General features: G+C 36.2%; 1 protein-coding gene across 1 annotated transcript in view; it reads left to right on the plus strand.

The window, feature by feature from the left end:
* Positions 1–18,473, plus strand: part of PCLO (piccolo presynaptic cytomatrix protein) — a 371,031-nt gene that overhangs the window by 1,098 nt on the left and 351,460 nt on the right. Inside the window, exon 2 of the mRNA XM_037066144.1 lies at positions 5,517–6,975. Within this exon, the coding sequence (XP_036922039.1) occupies positions 5,517–6,975 (1,459 nt within the window). The remainder of the gene's footprint in view (positions 1–5,516; positions 6,976–18,473) is intronic.

Here is an 18,473-nt window from a genome sequence, read left to right on the forward strand (position 1 = left end):
GATGGTTTGGTCACTGCAAGGCAGGTGCTGTACATGTATTTCTGAATTAGCACACGCTATTTTTCAAGCCACTCTTTCATATACGAAAGTGTCCTACGGTTTATGGAAGAGCATGTGAATTTGTGTTATCTAAAAATTAGTTACCAGTACATACTTTTAAAGACAAAGCAAATAAATGACAACTTGTTCAGGCAATTAAGAGCTAGTTTGTGACATTAACATATTCATTTCCGTTTCTTGCTCTCCATTTTTCTTCATCCCAATAAATTAGTTGTTTTCTAATTAGAGTAGTAAGAGGGTATAATCATTGTGCCTTCCCTACTTTTATTATTGTAAACAAACCCTTTAACTTTTCACCCTCCCATAGAGAATAATAGTTCTCTATCCGTGGTCCTGAAACCATTCCTGCGTAATGGTAACTGAAGGAAAACACAATTTTCATTCGAGGTACTGAGAATATGACAGATCTGGATATATAGGTGTAGATTCTTATACTATACCTCATAAAATAAAAATATTTTAACTTAGGAACTATCACATAAGCATATGAGTATGATGTGTCTACAATATTACGTTTAATATAGGAGAAATGTAGAATGTTTCATATGCTTATAATGTTTTATGATGATAGTTTTCACATAAAACCTTGAATACCTAACATATATCAGGTAAAACTCTATTTTCTTGAAATGAAACCACCACTGCTAACTAAGCTAGCTCCTTGTAGTGGATGTGTTTTTCTGTGTTTTTAAACTAGTAATATGTGGGTTGTTTCTTTGGTGAGTAGTCTTATCCATTACCGTAAGTAGTACAGCTTATGATATGTACTGTTTTTCACTACTGATGAAAATTTGGCTTGAAAAATATTTTGAATGTTCATAGACTTGATTTTCATGAGATAACAATGAGGCACAATACTTCTGTTAACCTTTAGAAGTGTATGCCTGTTCTGCCGTTTCTCCTAAGTGTTCTAAGCAACAGGTTTAGTTAGTGTGCTGGTTACAAATACCAAGAAGAGTGTGAGCTTTGATTTCTAAATTCCTAACTTTTCTTCCTTCAGAGGGTGCCTGAAAAATATCATTTCAGCCTGTGAAACGCTGATGTTTCATGCCGTATTTGTATCAGATAGCATACTTTTAGAGCTCTCAATTGATAATTTTATGGTAGAATTCTTATTAATAGGTAATCTGTGCCGTGTTATTGGTGAAAGTTTCATCTAAATATTTAACCAGTATGTTTCTAATTTTTGCAACTGCTTATATTTTACTGAAAGATTTCTATTAATATTAGAGAAGATAATTTTTAGAAAGTTTTTATCCCCAAAGGCAATAACTAAAGAAACACTTGGTTTATCATTTAAATATTAAAAACACATTAAACATATATGAGAAAGTATCCACATTATTTGAAATTTCAAGAGATGGGGTTTGACTTAAAAACAAATAAGAAATAAGTGTTATGAACCCAGGGACCTAGTTTTCTGCCATATTAATTTTAATTGACTTGTGGTAAATTGTAAATGCCTCTCAGTCATATGTGCCTCAGTTTTCTTGCCTCTAAATAAGGAAAATGATACTTGTCTTACCTGTCTTATAAAATCATTGTGAGAATCAATGAAAAATTGAGAGGGGCACTTTTGTTTGAATTTTAATATGAAGAAACCCTATAAATAAAATAATAGTAATATTAATATTAGCAGTGAATGTCACCGGCAATGATGACTGTAGACAAGTTGTATGTTGAATTATTCATTGTTGTGAGTTATTTGATCGATCTATATTTTATATATGGGAAAGTCAGTGCAATGGGATGAAAATCCACCCCTCCTTTCACCCTCAGGAGTCAGGACAGCATATTTCTGTGACTAATTTTATAGCCATGGATTAATCTCCTAGTGTCTTTATGCCCTAGTATCCTCTGCACTGTCAAAATGAATTCCTGTAGTTGCTTATATCCCTAATGTAAAATTTTATGTGACTCAGCACTGTCAGGTTGTCATTGCCTATCATGTTATATTTAACAGAAAATTTTATCATTCCAACTGCTTTTACATTCTGTACTTGAATACATGTTTATTTTGTTTGAGCTGAACCATTTGTTCTGCTAACCTATGAAAGAACAATTCTAATCTGGGGATGACAATAGTAAAATAGTGATGTTGTATAAAGCATGGGTAGTTGCAAGCTAGAAGTTACAGGTTACAAATGAAATGCTCCTCGATTTTTGATTCATTGTAGACCCAGGGAAATACAATTTTATTACTTCTTCTACTCATTTTTTTTGCCGATACAGATATGTCATATGAAAAGGACTTTACTAAAAAACACATGTATTAAGTTTTTTTTGTTTATTGATTTTAGAGAGAGATAGGAGGAGAAAGAGAGAAACATCAGTTTATTGTTGCACTTACAGATGCATTCATTGGTTACTTCTTATATGTGCCCTGACTGAAGATGGAACCCGCAACCTTGCCATATTGAGATGATACCCTGACAAACTGAGATACTGGCAAGGCCTAAAAATCACTTCAGAATACCTTACAAGAATTCTGACTTACTCAGTTATTTTCTTTAGATTTCCTTTAGGCCTTGCCTACTGGTTAGACACTTCCACAACTGTTTTTCTTCCCAGAGCATCAGGCCAAATCCAGGATCTAAAAATAATGCGGAATGTTTCCATTTGGAAAGAATTCAAGCAACATTAATCTAGGATAATACAGAACCTGCCTTGTTCACTCATTCATTCATTCGTTGTTATTCATTAATCATTAATGCTCATCTGCTAGTTACCAGGGTTGGTACTAGTGATGCAAGGACGAGTGAAACACTTGTCCAGGAGTTCTGAGTGAAGTAAACAAGACAGACACTGCATTTTAATCATTTTTCTTTTTTAACAGACCAACCATTATAACAAACAAAAATTCACCAAAGGACAGTTTGCTAAGACATCTTTATATTTTTGTTTGGTATTAAGCTTACCAAACTTAATGATTGCCTCTTAATGATTGTCTCTCTTAACAAGCTCTTAATGATTGTCTTTCTATTTCCCACTCCCTGATCTCCAGGTTTTGTTTGTTTACATAATTACAGCAACTGAAAGTTAAATTGTAAGGCAATCTTTATAGCTATATAGGTATTTTCTCACAGGGGGACTCTCTTGTGTAGTACAGATTATATTTGTAGACAGTACATGCAGTTATAGTTTCTTATACAAGCTACTAACTTTAAATATTTTTTATTAAATTATGTGGTATTAAGTTTATTTTTTACTTGTTCAGTACATATATTGATTAAGTAAAATAATATCACAAAACAGTGATTAACTATAATAGTATTTTCAATAGTGGACAATTGAGTTAAATTAAGAATAGATTTCTTGGCACTCTGCTTAAATACTGATTTTTAAGATGCTGTACAAGACAGTCAATTCAATAACTTGTCTAAATAATTATTTATAGGATAGTCACTTCTATAACAGAGTCCCTAAGCATATACCCTTCAAGGATTGGTCTATTTTGTTAATTGAATGCACAACATTGCTAGAATAATATAAAGATCTAAACAGTGAAACTTCCTGAAAATAATCTATTATAGGTTTACAATGGCCTTTCTGGGCCTATAAAGAAACATTCAAAATTATTTTCCCCAAATGGAACTATGTTGCAGAGCATGTTAGAAACATATTTGAACTCTCAATTAATATGGAGATTAATTTTAGTTCCTTGTTTCAGTAAAGGTTTCAGAGACATGATAATATCTAAAATTTTATCACTTTTTTTCCTGGAGGGAAGTGCCAGAATAAGAATTTTATTTACTTTTTTATTGGAAAATCATTTTGTATGTACGTTGCTATTTATAGATTATTTTATTTCTGACTCTTTGCTAACCAGAAGTATTACTTCTGTGTATCTTTCTATCATGCTTTATATTATTAACTAACAAATGATCTGAAATTTAAAATTAACCTGCCCATGAGCAGGTAAATTTTGATGAAACAAATTAAAAACTTGTAGAACTTTATTGTGATTATCTTATATTTTAAGTGCTACTGACTGTTTTTCTCCTTTTTTTTAATTAGAAAAAAGGTAAATCTTTTTTCAAAATGAAAAAGCTAGCTATCAAACAAATTACTTAGTTTCCTTTTTTTCTGTAATTCTAATGCAGCATGTTATTAGTTTCAAATTTATCAGTAAAATGACTTATTTTAAAAGTTAATGTACTTGATTTTTGGCTAAAAGTATATACAAGAAACAGCTATTTCAATTCCTTAATGTAGTCATTTAAATTTGGCCTTATTAGCAAAACCAAATATATTTTAAAATAAATTTATTTATTGTGAGAGGCGGAAGGAAGGGAGGGAGGGAGAAGGAGAGAGAGAAAGATTTGTTGTTCCACTTATTTATGTATTCATTGGTTGCTTCCTGTATGTGCCCTGACCAGAGACTGAACCCACAACCTTGGCATATTGGGCAGATGCTCTAACCAGCTGAGCACCTGGCTGGGGCGACTTGTTACATTTTAAACACAATGTCAACAATGTTAATAATCTAAAAATAGCAATACTAAATGTTGTAGAAAATATTAAGTAAAAAGATCATCATGTAATTTTCTTTATGGAAAGTAGCAATACTTTTTGAAGTGGGGTCACAGCTAGCTTGTTGCCATTTGCATAGCAGGCTATATATATCTCAAGATGCTTTATGTATCTATTCTTACCCTGCAAAGAGATCTCAGGATTAGCTGTTAGAAAAAAAATGATAGAATTAAAATTTTTTCCTTAAGAAAGATGGAAATGTTTCTCAAAAATTGCCAATTAGGAGGAATTTTTATTCTGTAAAGTTAATATTTGATGGATATTACCTTTTTAGGAAGAATAACTGATCAGCTTTGTCAGAATCCCTGTTGAATGTAACCTTCTTTACTAGAAATGCCCCGATGTAACATTGTCTGCTTAACGCAACTAACGTAAAATAGCCATAATCAGGTAGAAACAAAAGGCAACCAAATACAGTTGCAGTGAATTCCCACATTTTAAAAATTTACTTCTTAGTTACTGTTAGTATTTGAGAGACTAACATTCTTTGACTATAACTTTTAATGAAAAAGGGTACACCTTGTGAACATAAATGTCCTGGGATATAGCATTGCATTGATTTATTGAGTTAATATATTTAATTAGGTTTTAAGAACGGCCAGATTCTATTAAGTGTACATGTATGTTACTTTTACTATGAATGCTTTGTAACTAGATTTCTTGTTTTTTCATCACTCCTAGTAGTAAGTATTATATTTTTCTCGCTTTTATTTGCATTCTTGTTGAAAAGCTTTACCCTGGGCCTATAAAGAAAGTAGTAAAGGCATTGAAAGTTTTATGATCATTTATAGGATGCTGCAAAAATGGATTCGCATTATATTTACACATTATAATTATGAGGCTATAAGCAGGTTAAAACTTTTGTGCTACTTCTAGTTGTGATACATTCAACATTTTCACTTCTGTTTGTTTCACTGTTGTAGGAAACAAGAGTTGGATAGTAGTCACCCTTCAAAGCCACCAGGAAAACCACCGGACCCTGGGCGTCCAGCTCAGCCTGGTCTCAGTAAAAGTAGAACTACAGACACTTTGAGGTCAGAGCAGAAATTGCCTGGAAGGAGTCCTTCCACCATTAGTTTGAAAGAATCAAAGTCCAGAACTGATTTTAAGGAAGAGCACAAGTCCAGTATGATGCCTGGCTTCCTCTCGGAGGTTAACCCTTTAAGTGCTGTCTCTTCTGTTGTAAATAAGTTCAATCCTTTTGATTTGATATCAGACTCTGATGCATCCCAGGAAGAAAATGCCAAGAAACAAAAAATAGCTCAGAAGGAACAAGGCAAACCTGAAGGACTCACAAAGCCGCCATCACAACAGTCACCCAAGTCCACTCCTAAGCAGTTAGGACCTGTAAGTGCCCCACCTCAGCAGGATGGCGCTCCCAAGTCAGGATCTTCTCAGCAACCAGAAAAAATGAAATCACAACCTCCAGGGACTGGAAAGCCAATTCAGGGGCTTACACAGGCTCCTCAAACAGACCAGACAAAATTGCCACTTCAGAGAGATGCAACTAGGCCTCAGACTAAACAGGCAGACACAGTAAAGGGAGAATCAGTCAAACCCTTACTGCAAAGCCAATCCAAGCCACCAACTCAACAAGCAAGTCCTGGAAAACCTCCAGCCCAGCAGCCTGGACCTGAAAAACTTCCCACGCCACAGCCTGGACCTGCAAAACCCTTAGCTCAGCAAGCAGGGCCAGCGAAGGCCCTTGCTCAACCTGGGACAGCAAAGCCCTCAGCTCAGCAGCTGACAGCGAAACCCCCAGCCCAGCCACCAGGGACAGCAAAGCCTGCAGCTCAGCAGCTTGGGCCAAAGTCTTCAACTCAGCCTCCAGGTCCAACAAAGCCTCCAGCCCAACACGTAGGGACACCAAAATCTCCAGCTCAGCAACCTGGGCCTGCAAAGACTCCAGCACAGCAGGTTGGGCCAGTAAAGTCTCTGGCTCAGCAGCCTGGGCCAGGAAAGACTCCTGCTCAGCAGCCAGGCCCCACAAAGCCGCCTGCTCAACAGCCTGGCCCAGCAAAACCCTCAGCACAACAGCCTGGCCTAGCAAAACCCTCTGCTCAACTGCCTGGCTCAGCAAAGCCCCCACCTCAACAGCCTGGCCCAGCAAAGCCCCCACCTCAACAGCCTGGCCCAGCAAAGCCCTCAGCTCAGCAATCTACAGAACCAGTAAGCCAGACAGGACCTGGGAAACCTCAGCCACCGACTTCATCTGCAGCCCAGATTCCAGTGCAAGGCCCCCCTAAAACCATCTGCCCTCTTTGCAATACCACTGAATTGCTGTTGCACATTCCCGAAAAGGCCAATTTTAACACATGCACTGGATGTAAAACCACCGTGTGTAGCCTCTGTGGTTTTAACCCCAATCCTCATATAACTGAGGTGAGTGTATTTATTCACTGAGTCCATGCTCTTAAATCGTGTTACTGTCTTCCACCAAGGGGCTTCATTCATCGCTGATATGATAGGATGGCATTGTTTTTCCCTAGGTCTTTCTTCCTTTCCCTCTTTCTTTTGTCCTCTTTTTCTTTTCTGCCAATTGTAAGTTAGAATTAAAAAAGTTTTCTTTAATAATAGCCTAAATTTTGTGATAAATTTGGCATGTAAAGGAAATATGGATTTATTGAAAGATGCTGAGCATTTACTCATTGCACTCTGCAAGAGCCACATTGTTTACTATTTAGTACACAGTGATAATTAATTTTAAATTCATGCTCCTACCTATCAAAATTTGCTATTTTTAACTGGGGTCATACTTGTGCTTAGAAAAACACATTGTTTTCAAATTCTAAATACAATTTTAATGTAAAATTCAATATATTTTTTCAAACCATCATCCCTTTTCCTTGACAGGGATTTTGATATCCCCTAAGAGGGCCTGTTTCCCTCATTAGTAGAGAGTCAGACAATGAAGAAGTTGTTCGAGAAAGTTCAGCATTGATGGGTGTCTTCTTAAAGGACCAGTGTTTGTATCTCCCAAGTCTGGGCAAGCCTTCCTGACATATCAGAGTAGAAAGGGGCTGGTAGTGCCACAAATAAATTCAAGGTTGTTTATTGAATTTAAGGGGCAGGACACAATACAGTAAATAGAAAAACCCAGAAATTCTCTGGAGTTAAGTAATACAGTGAAGATAATACCATAAAATGAGACCATAGAGGCTTAGCATATAAAAGGATATATATATATATATATATTTATTTATTTTTAAGATTTTATTTATTTAACTTTAGAGGGGAAGAATAGGAGAGAGGGAGAGAAATATTGATGTATGGTTGCCTCTCGTGTGTCCCCTGCTGGGAACTGGCCTGCAACCCAGGCATGTGCCCTGACTGGGAATCGAACCGCAATCGTGTGGTTCGAAGACCTGCACTCAATCCACTGAGCTACACCAACCAGGGCAGGGATATATTTTTTAAAGAAATCTGGCTGGCCCTGGCTGGTGTAGCTCAGTGGATTGAGTGCAGGCCTGCGAACTACACGATTGCGGTTCGATTCCCAGTCAGGGCACATGCCTGGGTTGCAGGCCAGTTCCCGGTTCCTGGCAGGGGATGCACGAGAGGCAACCATACATTGATATTTCTCTCCCTCTTTCCTTCCCTTCCCCTCTAAAGATAAATAAAAATAAAGTAATTTAAAAAAAAAAAGAAATCTGGGAGCCCCTACCCAATCAGGAGGCACAGAGCGCACTTAGTCTGTCTGGAGAACAGCTGTTGGTGGGCTGAGTGTGTACAGCATCTGGAACTGCCTGGGGGGGTGACAGTGAGGGATTATGTGACTTAAATATGCCTGAGGAAGGAGACTTGTATGCCCTTGTTGTAAGGAAATTTATGTTGTGATAAGAGCAAGAATGAGAACTATTGGTAGCTGTTAGGTTGGGTACTTAGTGTGATGAAAATGATATGCATTTAAAATACATGTCAGCCTCTTGTTATTTTCTAAAGTATCTTTTACGCTTTTAACTGAACATCATATTGAGTACTTCAACTTTTTAAATAAGTCATTCTTTAATGATAAAGTTGCAATTAATAAGAACATGCTGCTCTCTACTTATGGAGGAAATCAGATTATAAGTAGTTTTTTTATGTAGTTGTAGTTTTTTAAATGTTAGTAAAGGTATGTTTCTGCCCATAATATGCTATCTTGATAGGAATGATCAGTAATATTGAATTCAAACAGTAGATTATCACTTTGTAAAATTTTTTTTATGTTTTAATGGCAGTTTATAAGGCAGAAACATGCAATTGAACAGTCAAGTTGTGTACAGGGTGGGGCAAAAGTATGTTTGCAGTTGTGAGTATGCGAAACAGTTTATTCTTAAATTATTATTTATTGGATTATTTTCCATATGAACAACTGTAAACTTACTTTTGTTCCACCCTTTATATTATTTGAGTACATACCATATAGAAGACATTTTACTACATGTTTTGTGGGATATAAAAATAACTAAAACATAGTACACTGTGATCATATTAAAATCAGCACTAAGTTAGATAACCCACACATAAACACATACACGGTCAAATGATAATGGCTGTGAGACATATGAACAAATATTGTAGATTTAAGAGTAGGGGGTGTCATTTCCAGTGGCTGAGATTAAGGAAGGCTTCATAGAAAAATGGCATTTGAGCTTGGTATATAAGACTGAATACTATTTCAACATTTAAAGGACAGGAAAGGTTGTAATGATTTGGTCCAAGTCCTAGAGCCAGACTAATGGAGGGAATATGTGTGGAATCAGGGGTAAATCTAGGTTGACTGATGTGGTGACAAAGAAGAAATAGGCCATGAGATTGGAAGTTAAAGTCAGATTTTGGCTTTTCATATTTAGCAGGTAGTGATGAGCATTCTTCTCTATGAGACTTGCCTTGGCTAATGTAGTCATACCGCCAGTCCTTCATTCATTTTAGAAATTCATATCAAATACTTCGTTGTGAGGCACAAATGACTGCTCTGACAAAATTAAGTATTCATTAGTTATAGAATCTTCCTTCAACCAGAAAATAGGGGAAATAAAAGTTGTATGTCAGAAAGAAAAACTATGTATATTTCTGTGTGTATGCGTGAGGAGAATTTTGGATAGGGCTTCATAGTTCGCATAGTTCTTTCCTATTTGTTTTACCAAAATTCTATTTCCAAGTAACTCCAAGGGCGTATATTCCGTTTCCTCTGCCATACTAATGCACAAACCGCTGTTCACGTGGTTACTGTGCTGAGTTTACCTTCAGGATCACACTGATGGTAAGTAGGCAAGCAGATACCAAGTGAAATCTTCTGATTCCAAATCCATTTAGACCTGAGAGGAAGAGAGAGAAAGGGCCATGAGGTCAAAGGAGAAACTGACACTGTCAGAAGGGGTTCTCATGACTATCTTCATGAGAACAGAAATATTTGACCTGGAACTGTGAAGAATAATAAGAATTTGGACACACATGAAAGGAGTTGGGAATGTGGGGGCAGGTAGAGGGCCTCACTTGGAATAAAGGAAACGTCCCCGTTAATGATGATGTGAGCTAGGGCGAGTCAGTTATACTCTCTGTGAGAATGACATCACTTGAGAAGTAAATAATATGTTTTCTGCCAGACACATTGGGTTGGTAGGAAGATTAGCTGAATGTTTTATGAAGAGGTACTTTTAAAATATATAGTGTTTTTGAAGTCATAATGCAACATGGATATTCTATTTTAAATGGTTGACTTTTAAAGTTTACTCAATTTTGTTTCTTCAATATCTACAGCATTATAAATTGTTGGATTCTCAGATTACAATCAAAAGCCATTTAATCTATAGTGTTAATAGTAACATTTCATTTTTCTTTTCTTTTTTTTTCTTCATAAGGAAAATGCATTCCACGTTCTAGTTCTGAACTCTGGGAATGTATCTTTCCTAATCCTGTTCAGCAAATGGCCAGCAAGTTCTTTAAACATCTGAATTATTAGGAAGTTAGAGTTAGGAAGCTTGAGCTCTGGATAGAGCCTAATAACTTCTGTTTTAAGAGGTAAGATCAATGAAATGTTGAGAAAGATATCGACTTATAAACTGTTTTATATATATAATGTGTATGTATATATATGTATATACACACACACATATAAATCTTCTCAGCATCTTCCAAAGAGGACTGTATGCACTGGGTCACATTGTACTGAGATATTGAGATTGAGTGAACAGTTTTTCCATGCATGACAGGGAAAGAAGCTGAATCTTTTTTAGCCCTTTAATTTATATGAATTTATTATTTTCAGGTTTGATGTTTATATGCAGTAACTCTATCTTATTACTTTTGTAGACTATGAGTAAAAATAAAATACTGGTCTCTTGCATCACTCCTTGAAAAGACTAGGAGAATTTCTCTTATATATTTTGTTACCAATACATCAGAATTGTGACTACATTTGCTTATGAATGTCCTGGCTCTTAAATGACTACCAGGTCTGGAGAGGAAGGACTGGAAAGGTACCAACACTCTGGTAAGAACTTTAGGGAGGGAGACTTTTACTTCCTTAACTGAAGTTGTCACTTCTCCTGTCCCCTGCCAGGCGCACATACACACACCTTAGACAACCCAAATAGCTGTGCAAAGAGAATGGTGTTAAAATGAACTGTCCTCTCTGGTAACTGTCAAGGTGTGTGCTTTTCCAAATAAACCTTAAGAATCCACTGATTCCAAGCCCAGACTTTTGATCCCAAGAGGTGTTTATAGCTTTATCTCTTTTTGCCAGTCCATTGAAGGAATATCCTTAAACAACACAGGCTCTATCTTCAAACTTGCTTTCTGACACAGAATGAGGATATTTGCTTTCTAATTGGTAGCAAAAGCATTCTGTTGTTGTTTTTCTTATTTTGAATTCATTTATCTCTTTTGATGTGTAGCCTGGGACACAGTAGATTTAGGAACAAATTTAAAGACTTATCCCTAATGTCTGATAGTTCTCCTGGCTCTTATGAAATTTTGTAGTACATGAAATGACTTGTCATTTTTCAGAATGTTTATAATTAACCAACTGTTAGTGATTAAAGTTTTTATTGTGTCATATTATTTTTTATTATTATGGCCCATATGTTAATAAGTCTTTCAGCTGAATCCAGATATTTTTGTTTAACAAAAGCATGACCATATTTTAGCATCTTAGAAACTCAAAATACAGACATACCTGGAGTTGCATATGAACTCCCTCAATTTATTAAACAAATCAAAAACAAAAAATGACTGAAATTCTTCAGGTCTGTTAAATGGTTTAACTTGCTACTTTTAAGGTGGATAGGCCTGCTGCTTCTTCCATTTCAAGTAGGAGAAACAGGGGAGGGGATGGCAGAAATCTGCTAAGGAGGCCTGGTGAGAAAAGATTAGAGCCATGTGAAATGTCGGGAAGCCGGAACCTGTGGAAAAGGAAAGTCGGTAAGACATTTCTGGAGGTGTAGTCACTTAAACAATGATTAGAAAAGTGGATAGTCTCTTTTCAGTTGTTTGCTGTTTTAGCGCAAAGGTCTTTTGTCATCCCAAATTCTAAGCAAAGACCACAACACGGTTCCTTTTAAAAAAGGACTGAGTACCTATATCTTCATCTCTCTCCGTAGATCCCACTTTTTAAAAGATCGAAAGTATAGTAGTTCCAGAAAATGGGTATGACCACCAATAGCATACATTGGCATGTTGAGGAATTCCTAGTAGGTAGGAAGAAAATGGGAAGAAGGTTACAAAAAAATAGCCAAGGAAACCACTCTCTCTCATGAGGGAGATTTCAGTGAAGCTGTAAGTTTGATATCAACACATGTAGAAAGCAATTGTGGGTAGTGATCAAATAGTAAGTTGAAGAACTAGAGAAGGAAAAATATATGCCGAGTGAACTCTTTCCTAATCTCCAGTGGAAGATGGGGTAGGGAGAGGCCTTGTTTTTTCCCGAGGCTAAAACCGTAGAATTCTCCAAATGAAGGGATGAGCCACGTGAGGAAGAGCCCTCACGAGAAAACTAGGGCCTTCAAAAGAAGGTTAGAAGAAGGAATGCACTTCTCCCAAAACATAGTGATAAAAAGGAAAAAACAAAGGAGGCATTACTCAACCGCGAGCCAAATGCTCTAAAGTTGTTAGTGTTTCAGTAAAACTGTTCTTACTTAGGCCCCGACTCCCTTACCATTCTATTTCCTCTCATTCAGAGGAGAGGACTAAAGGGAAAGCACACCTGTTCACAAATACAGAAAAACCTGTTGATTAGCTCTACTAAATAGTGGAAATAGGAATAGTTTGAGCTACCTACCTACTAGGAATAGTGGAAATAGCTTCCTACCTACTAGGAATAGTGGAAATAGTGATTATGATTGAATGGTTTGAAGAAACTAACTCGACATTTTAACGATAATAACATAAGAATGACACAGATGACCTAGTGAAAAATGAAACAAAAGAAAAAAATCTTCCCTCATGGAACTTATATTGTAGTAAGAGTGACAGATAAAACATGTACATACATACATACGCACGTGTGTATATATATGTGTATATATGTATACACACACACACATATATATATATATATATATACATACACACGTGTGTGTGTTTAGTGTGACAGATGGTAATAAGTGTTATGGAGAAAACTGAGTTATGAGAAGGTTATGCCAGTTATGGGATAGACCGAGGGAGGGATATGATGGGGTATTGGGGTATTGGGGTACCCTCCCTCCCATTGGGGGATTAGAGTCTGGGAATTGAGGGATCAGTTGGAAATCTGGAATTTTTAGTGGTGACTAAAGGTCCGTCTAACTTGTTTATATGATCTTAATTGAAGGTGGAGATTTGAGGGGGTGGGGTTGGTGACACAAAATGGGTAGGAATGTACCCAGGAATGTGTTCAATTCCGAGATTCCCCTCTTTACTCCCTCCCTTTATATTGTGTATTGGGTTCAGGTGTGCCGCTTAGTGGTTAGACCATATATACTTTTCGTAATGTTTTCCTTGATATTTCCAGCACCACAGCTGGCACCACACCTAACTTCCACCATATTATTGACTATATTTCCTATGCTTTACTTACCTCCCCCTTACTCCTTCCTTTAGTGATGTGGACGCTGGGGGTAGGGTTTATCCTCAGTATCGGCAGCTTTTTCTAGACTCCTGCCCATGGAGTTGCAGGCGTTTTTTGAGGTTGTTATCTATGACTCTTGGGGCTCCCTTAGGACTCTAGAACTTCTGAGGCTCTAAGAGTCATATTAAAAATCATGGAGATTATATCTAAAACTCTAATAGGAGTTCTGGAATCAAGACTATGGAGGCAGGCTCTAGAATATTTTTCTGAGCTAAAGAAAGATTGAAGTGTTCAGCCCTGGCTGGTGTAGCTCAGTGGATTGAGTGCGGGCCTGTGAACCAAAGGATCTCGGTTCGATTCCCAGTCAGGGCACATGCCTGGGTTGCAGGCCAGTTCCCAGCAGGGGACACATGAGAGGCAACCATACATTGATATTTGTCTCCCTCTCTCCTTCCCTTCCCCTTCCCCTCTAAAGATAAATAAAATAAAATATTTTTTAAAAAGAAAGATTTAAGTGTTCAGATTATACAGCCCCACCAATGGCCAAGAAAGGTTGATAAAGTGACTGATACATCTGAATGAAATATCAGAGTTCAAGGATAAGGGGAAATATGTATAAGTGTGTACGTATATCTCATAATTATGTTAGGAGGTCCTCTACTTAAAAAAAGAATAGTGCCCTGGCTGGTGTAGCTCAGTGGATTGAGCACAGGCTGCGAACCAGAGGATCGAGGTTCAATTCCCAGTCAGGGCACATGCCTAGGTTGCAGGCCAGTTCCCTGCAGGCCAACTCCCAGCAGGGGACGCACAAAAGGCAACCATACATTGATGTTTCTCTCCCTCTCTCCTTCCCCTCTAAAGATAAATAAATAAATAAAATCTTTAAAAAAAAAAAGAATAGGATGGAGTAGCTGACTATGCCTCAGAAATGAAGAAAACTAGAATGACATGAAGTCAGTGTTTTTCAGAGTGTGATTTCAGAATAGTGGTGGAATGTGAGATGATGTTAGATGATACACAAACCAAAAAGTTATGCATTATTTTACTGTGTATTAAAACATACAGTACACTAAGTCCTTATTAAACCTGTCGATATGCTTTAGAACTGTTGTGAAATGATGTATAATGAATCCAGTTTTATCATAAACTAATTCCTTTCTCGTCAAGATTATAACAAAAAGATGTTGGAGTAAAATGACTTTTTGAGGGTGTACTGTTCCTCAAATATGATTTCTTAGATAGTGTTTAATATAGTCCTAAAATAAGTGATAATATAAGATTGTCACTAATATTGTGTAAAAAGTGTAACTTTTTTTGTAGTAAGGTGAAAAATAAGTGATACTTTAACTTTGATTCAAAGCTTATTATTTGATGTTTTAATGGCAATGACAAAAAAACCCCAAGACAATAGTTAACAGTGATTGATTCCCGAGAGTAAGGCTTCATGGTAGAAAAAGAGGCTTTTATTTTTAGTGTCAAAACTTTTTGTACTATTTTTTATCATGTAAATTTGTGTTTAAATTAGCATGAGTAATTAAAAAATTCTCATTCATCAAATGATTGATTAAACAATTATGTACTGTGAAGGGATGGATAAAGGATTTAGATTCTTGATTTTTACATCTTCAGCTTTGGTATTCTATTGATACTTGATGAAATGTCAAGAAATTTAGGTTGTAAATAACAGTGATGACTTGAAATGCGATGTGAGTTTGGTCAGTTTTTATGCATTTTTTGCTTGTCACAGCCCTGTGTACTGCATCACCATTTTTATATAAACCCAATAAGAAGAAAGTCCCTTGATTCTAAACACAAGGTATTTAGAAGCTAAAGGATTTTGGGATATTTTTCTTGCTATTTTCTGGTAATCCTTATGTTATTTATTATAGTATATAAAAGAATACCCTGACTATAACAAAATTAATTTATTTTCATTTAAAATAGCTTGCTAATGAATTTAAAATAATATAAATGCTTGATTAATATTTAAAAATGGATATTACTTAAATATGTTTATAAGCACCATATTTGTTTAGCTGTCATTTTTGATTAGGTCTGATTTACATTTCCCTCATGACTTAGATGTTGCCTATATAAAATGACTATATTCCTAATGCTTTACTTGTAAGTTTAATCATTAAACCAAAGTCTTTCTTTCAGTTTTTTTTTTCATTTTCAGCTTTTAAATAACTAGATGTTTCAGGTGTATATCTGCATGGTCAGCCTTTATTATTGCGTGCGACGTATTATTGCAATTGGCATGGTGAACAGTTGCTTTTAGTGTAGCTCAGTAAGAACAGACCTTCTGTGAAAGCAGATACCCACACTTAAAGTCATTTATTGGATGAGTAAACTTAATACAATGGTGGGCTAACTTTCTTATTGTTTACATCCCTTGAAAAAACGCACACACCTCTAACATTCTCCTTCATTCCATATCTTAATTAGCACAGCTTAGATAAAAGTTGGCTCAAACTTAACAAAAATTTCAAACATATTACACTAAAGAAATACTTTTATTACATGCACTTAAAAGCAACAAAGATCTGGGTTGTAGTCCTAGCTGTGTTGTTCAAAATGTACACCCCTGATATTTCTGCTGTTACTGAACTCCAAGGGTTCTTTGGTTGGGGTGTTGTATGAATGAGATGCGGTTGTCACAGATGGCTTTATTTACTTGCAACAGGTGAAGGAGACAGGGCATTTACATCCAAAGCTCTGCTTCCTCCCATGGAGGCTTAGCCATTGTTTATATATACTATTTGGTTAGTTATATGTCAATTGCTTTTCTTCTTCTTCTTTTTTTTTTTTTTTTGAAGTAGGCTACACTTACCAGGTTGGGTTCCCATTAAGCTTATCCTGTTTACAGCTGCATCAGAAAAATACTGCCCTTCATTTTAACGTTCAGCAAGAATAGCATTAGTAACAACTGCTCAGACCTTGCCAGACCTTGAGACCCTTGTCCTATGTAACACTATGAATTTATTTAAAAGTAGTTCTAGGGACCCTTGACAAGGAAGCAACAACCTTACTNTTTTTTTTTTTTTTTTTTTGAATTAGGCTACACTTACCAGGTTGGGTTCCCATTAAGCTTATCCTGTTTACAGCTGCATCAGAAAAATACTGCCCTTCATTTTAACGTTCAGCAAGAATAGCATTAGTAACAACTGCTCAGACCTTGCCAGACCTTGAGACCCTTGTCCTATGTAACACTATGAATTTATTTAAAAGTAGTTCTAGGGACCCTTGACAAGGAAGCAACAACCTTACTGCAAACCATGTGAAAGCCTTGTGTTTTAGACTAGTCTTTAGTCACAAAAGAAGAGATTTTGAACACTATGCATTTCAGACTGCACAATAGGCAATTTATATGCATTTTGTCATTTATGGCTTTTTAAATTAGGTGGTATCAACATTTTAAAGAGGCTAAACAATCAGAATTTGTACCCTGAAGCATTTGAAATCTACAGTTTGTTTGTAAATTAATCGTCAAATGGCCCTTTGGAAAGTGGAAAGAAAATGAGATTTTAGGCTTGGACAATGTGGATATGAAACTAGGTCAGCCACTTAGTGGATTTGTGATTTGACCAGGTCGTTGTTTTTTTTTTTGAGTATCCTTATTTATGGTATAAGACTATTCATAAAGTAAAAATCACATTTGTCTAAGTGCAAGTGTTTTAAAATTGAAACTAATATCTATTTTATTATTATTAATCATTATAAGAATTCTATAAGGCAAGTCGGGATATTGCCATCATTGTTTACCTGCATTTGTAGATGAGAAAACAAGTTAAGAATTTAAGTGACTTGCAGTGGATCCTGTTCAAGAAGCTGGAGTTGCTGACCCAAATTTTAGCATCTTCTTTATATATTACATTGTCTTTAAATAGACCATTTCCTACATTTCTAGGTTACTAGAAAAAATGTGTGTAGGTCTAAGTGTGTAAATTTTACACATTTTTAAAGTTAAAAGGAAATTAACCTTCTTGGCAGGAATTTATTTTTGGAATTAAGTGCAAAAATATTCAAGGTCAAGAGCCTGCTTTTATACCTTACTCTTCACTCTTGCTCAAACCAGAGTTTTATATTGCTGAGTTAAGAAAGCTGTGTGCTTCTGCTCTGAGCCAGCTATTCTGTTAGGTTTTGAAAAAAACAGATGACAACATTGAGATGACGGCTCACTCTCAAAAGTAAAACTCAGTGTCTAGATATAGGGGTGTCCGATCTTTTGGTGTCTCTGGGCCCCACTGGAAGAAGAAGAGTTGTCTCAGGTCACACATTAAATACACAAACGTTAAAACTGATGAACCAAAAAAAGGCTTGAAGTAAATTTACGATTTTGTGTTGGTCCACATTCATACCCACCCTGGGCTGCATGCAGCCGGCAGGCCAAGGGTTGGGCGCCCCTGATAGAAGGAGAGTCAGTAATTTAGCAACTGACGTGTAGATCATTGTGTTTTTTCACTTCACTGAGGAAGTATTAAAAACATGGCGAGAAAGAAATGCATGATAATAGGAAATGTAGATAGAATCCCTGAACAAAAAACTGAAAATAATGTGAAGCCGATTAAGTCAATTTTAAAGTCAGACCTTCCTTAAGTACATTCTTGAAAATGTACATGCATACAACTATAAAAAAATATGGATTAACTACAAGTTAGAAGGGGCTTCTATTCACAGAAAGTTAAGAGAGGCTAAAATCTCTTATGAAACGTTGTCTTCTTACACAAGCTTTAATATCCTTCTAGTATTTCATAGATTTTTTCAAAAGTATTTCATTTCTTTCGAAGGCAACATGTAAGGGATTGTCTTAATGCCAGTGAGCATCTGATTGGATGAAAGACCTGTAGCT

Source organism: Sturnira hondurensis, unplaced genomic scaffold, assembly GCF_014824575.4.
Source record: "Sturnira hondurensis isolate 20B ecotype Veracruz unplaced genomic scaffold, ASM1482457v3 Scaffold0016462, whole genome shotgun sequence".
In the NCBI taxonomy this organism is placed as follows: domain Eukaryota; kingdom Metazoa; phylum Chordata; class Mammalia; order Chiroptera; family Phyllostomidae; genus Sturnira; species Sturnira hondurensis.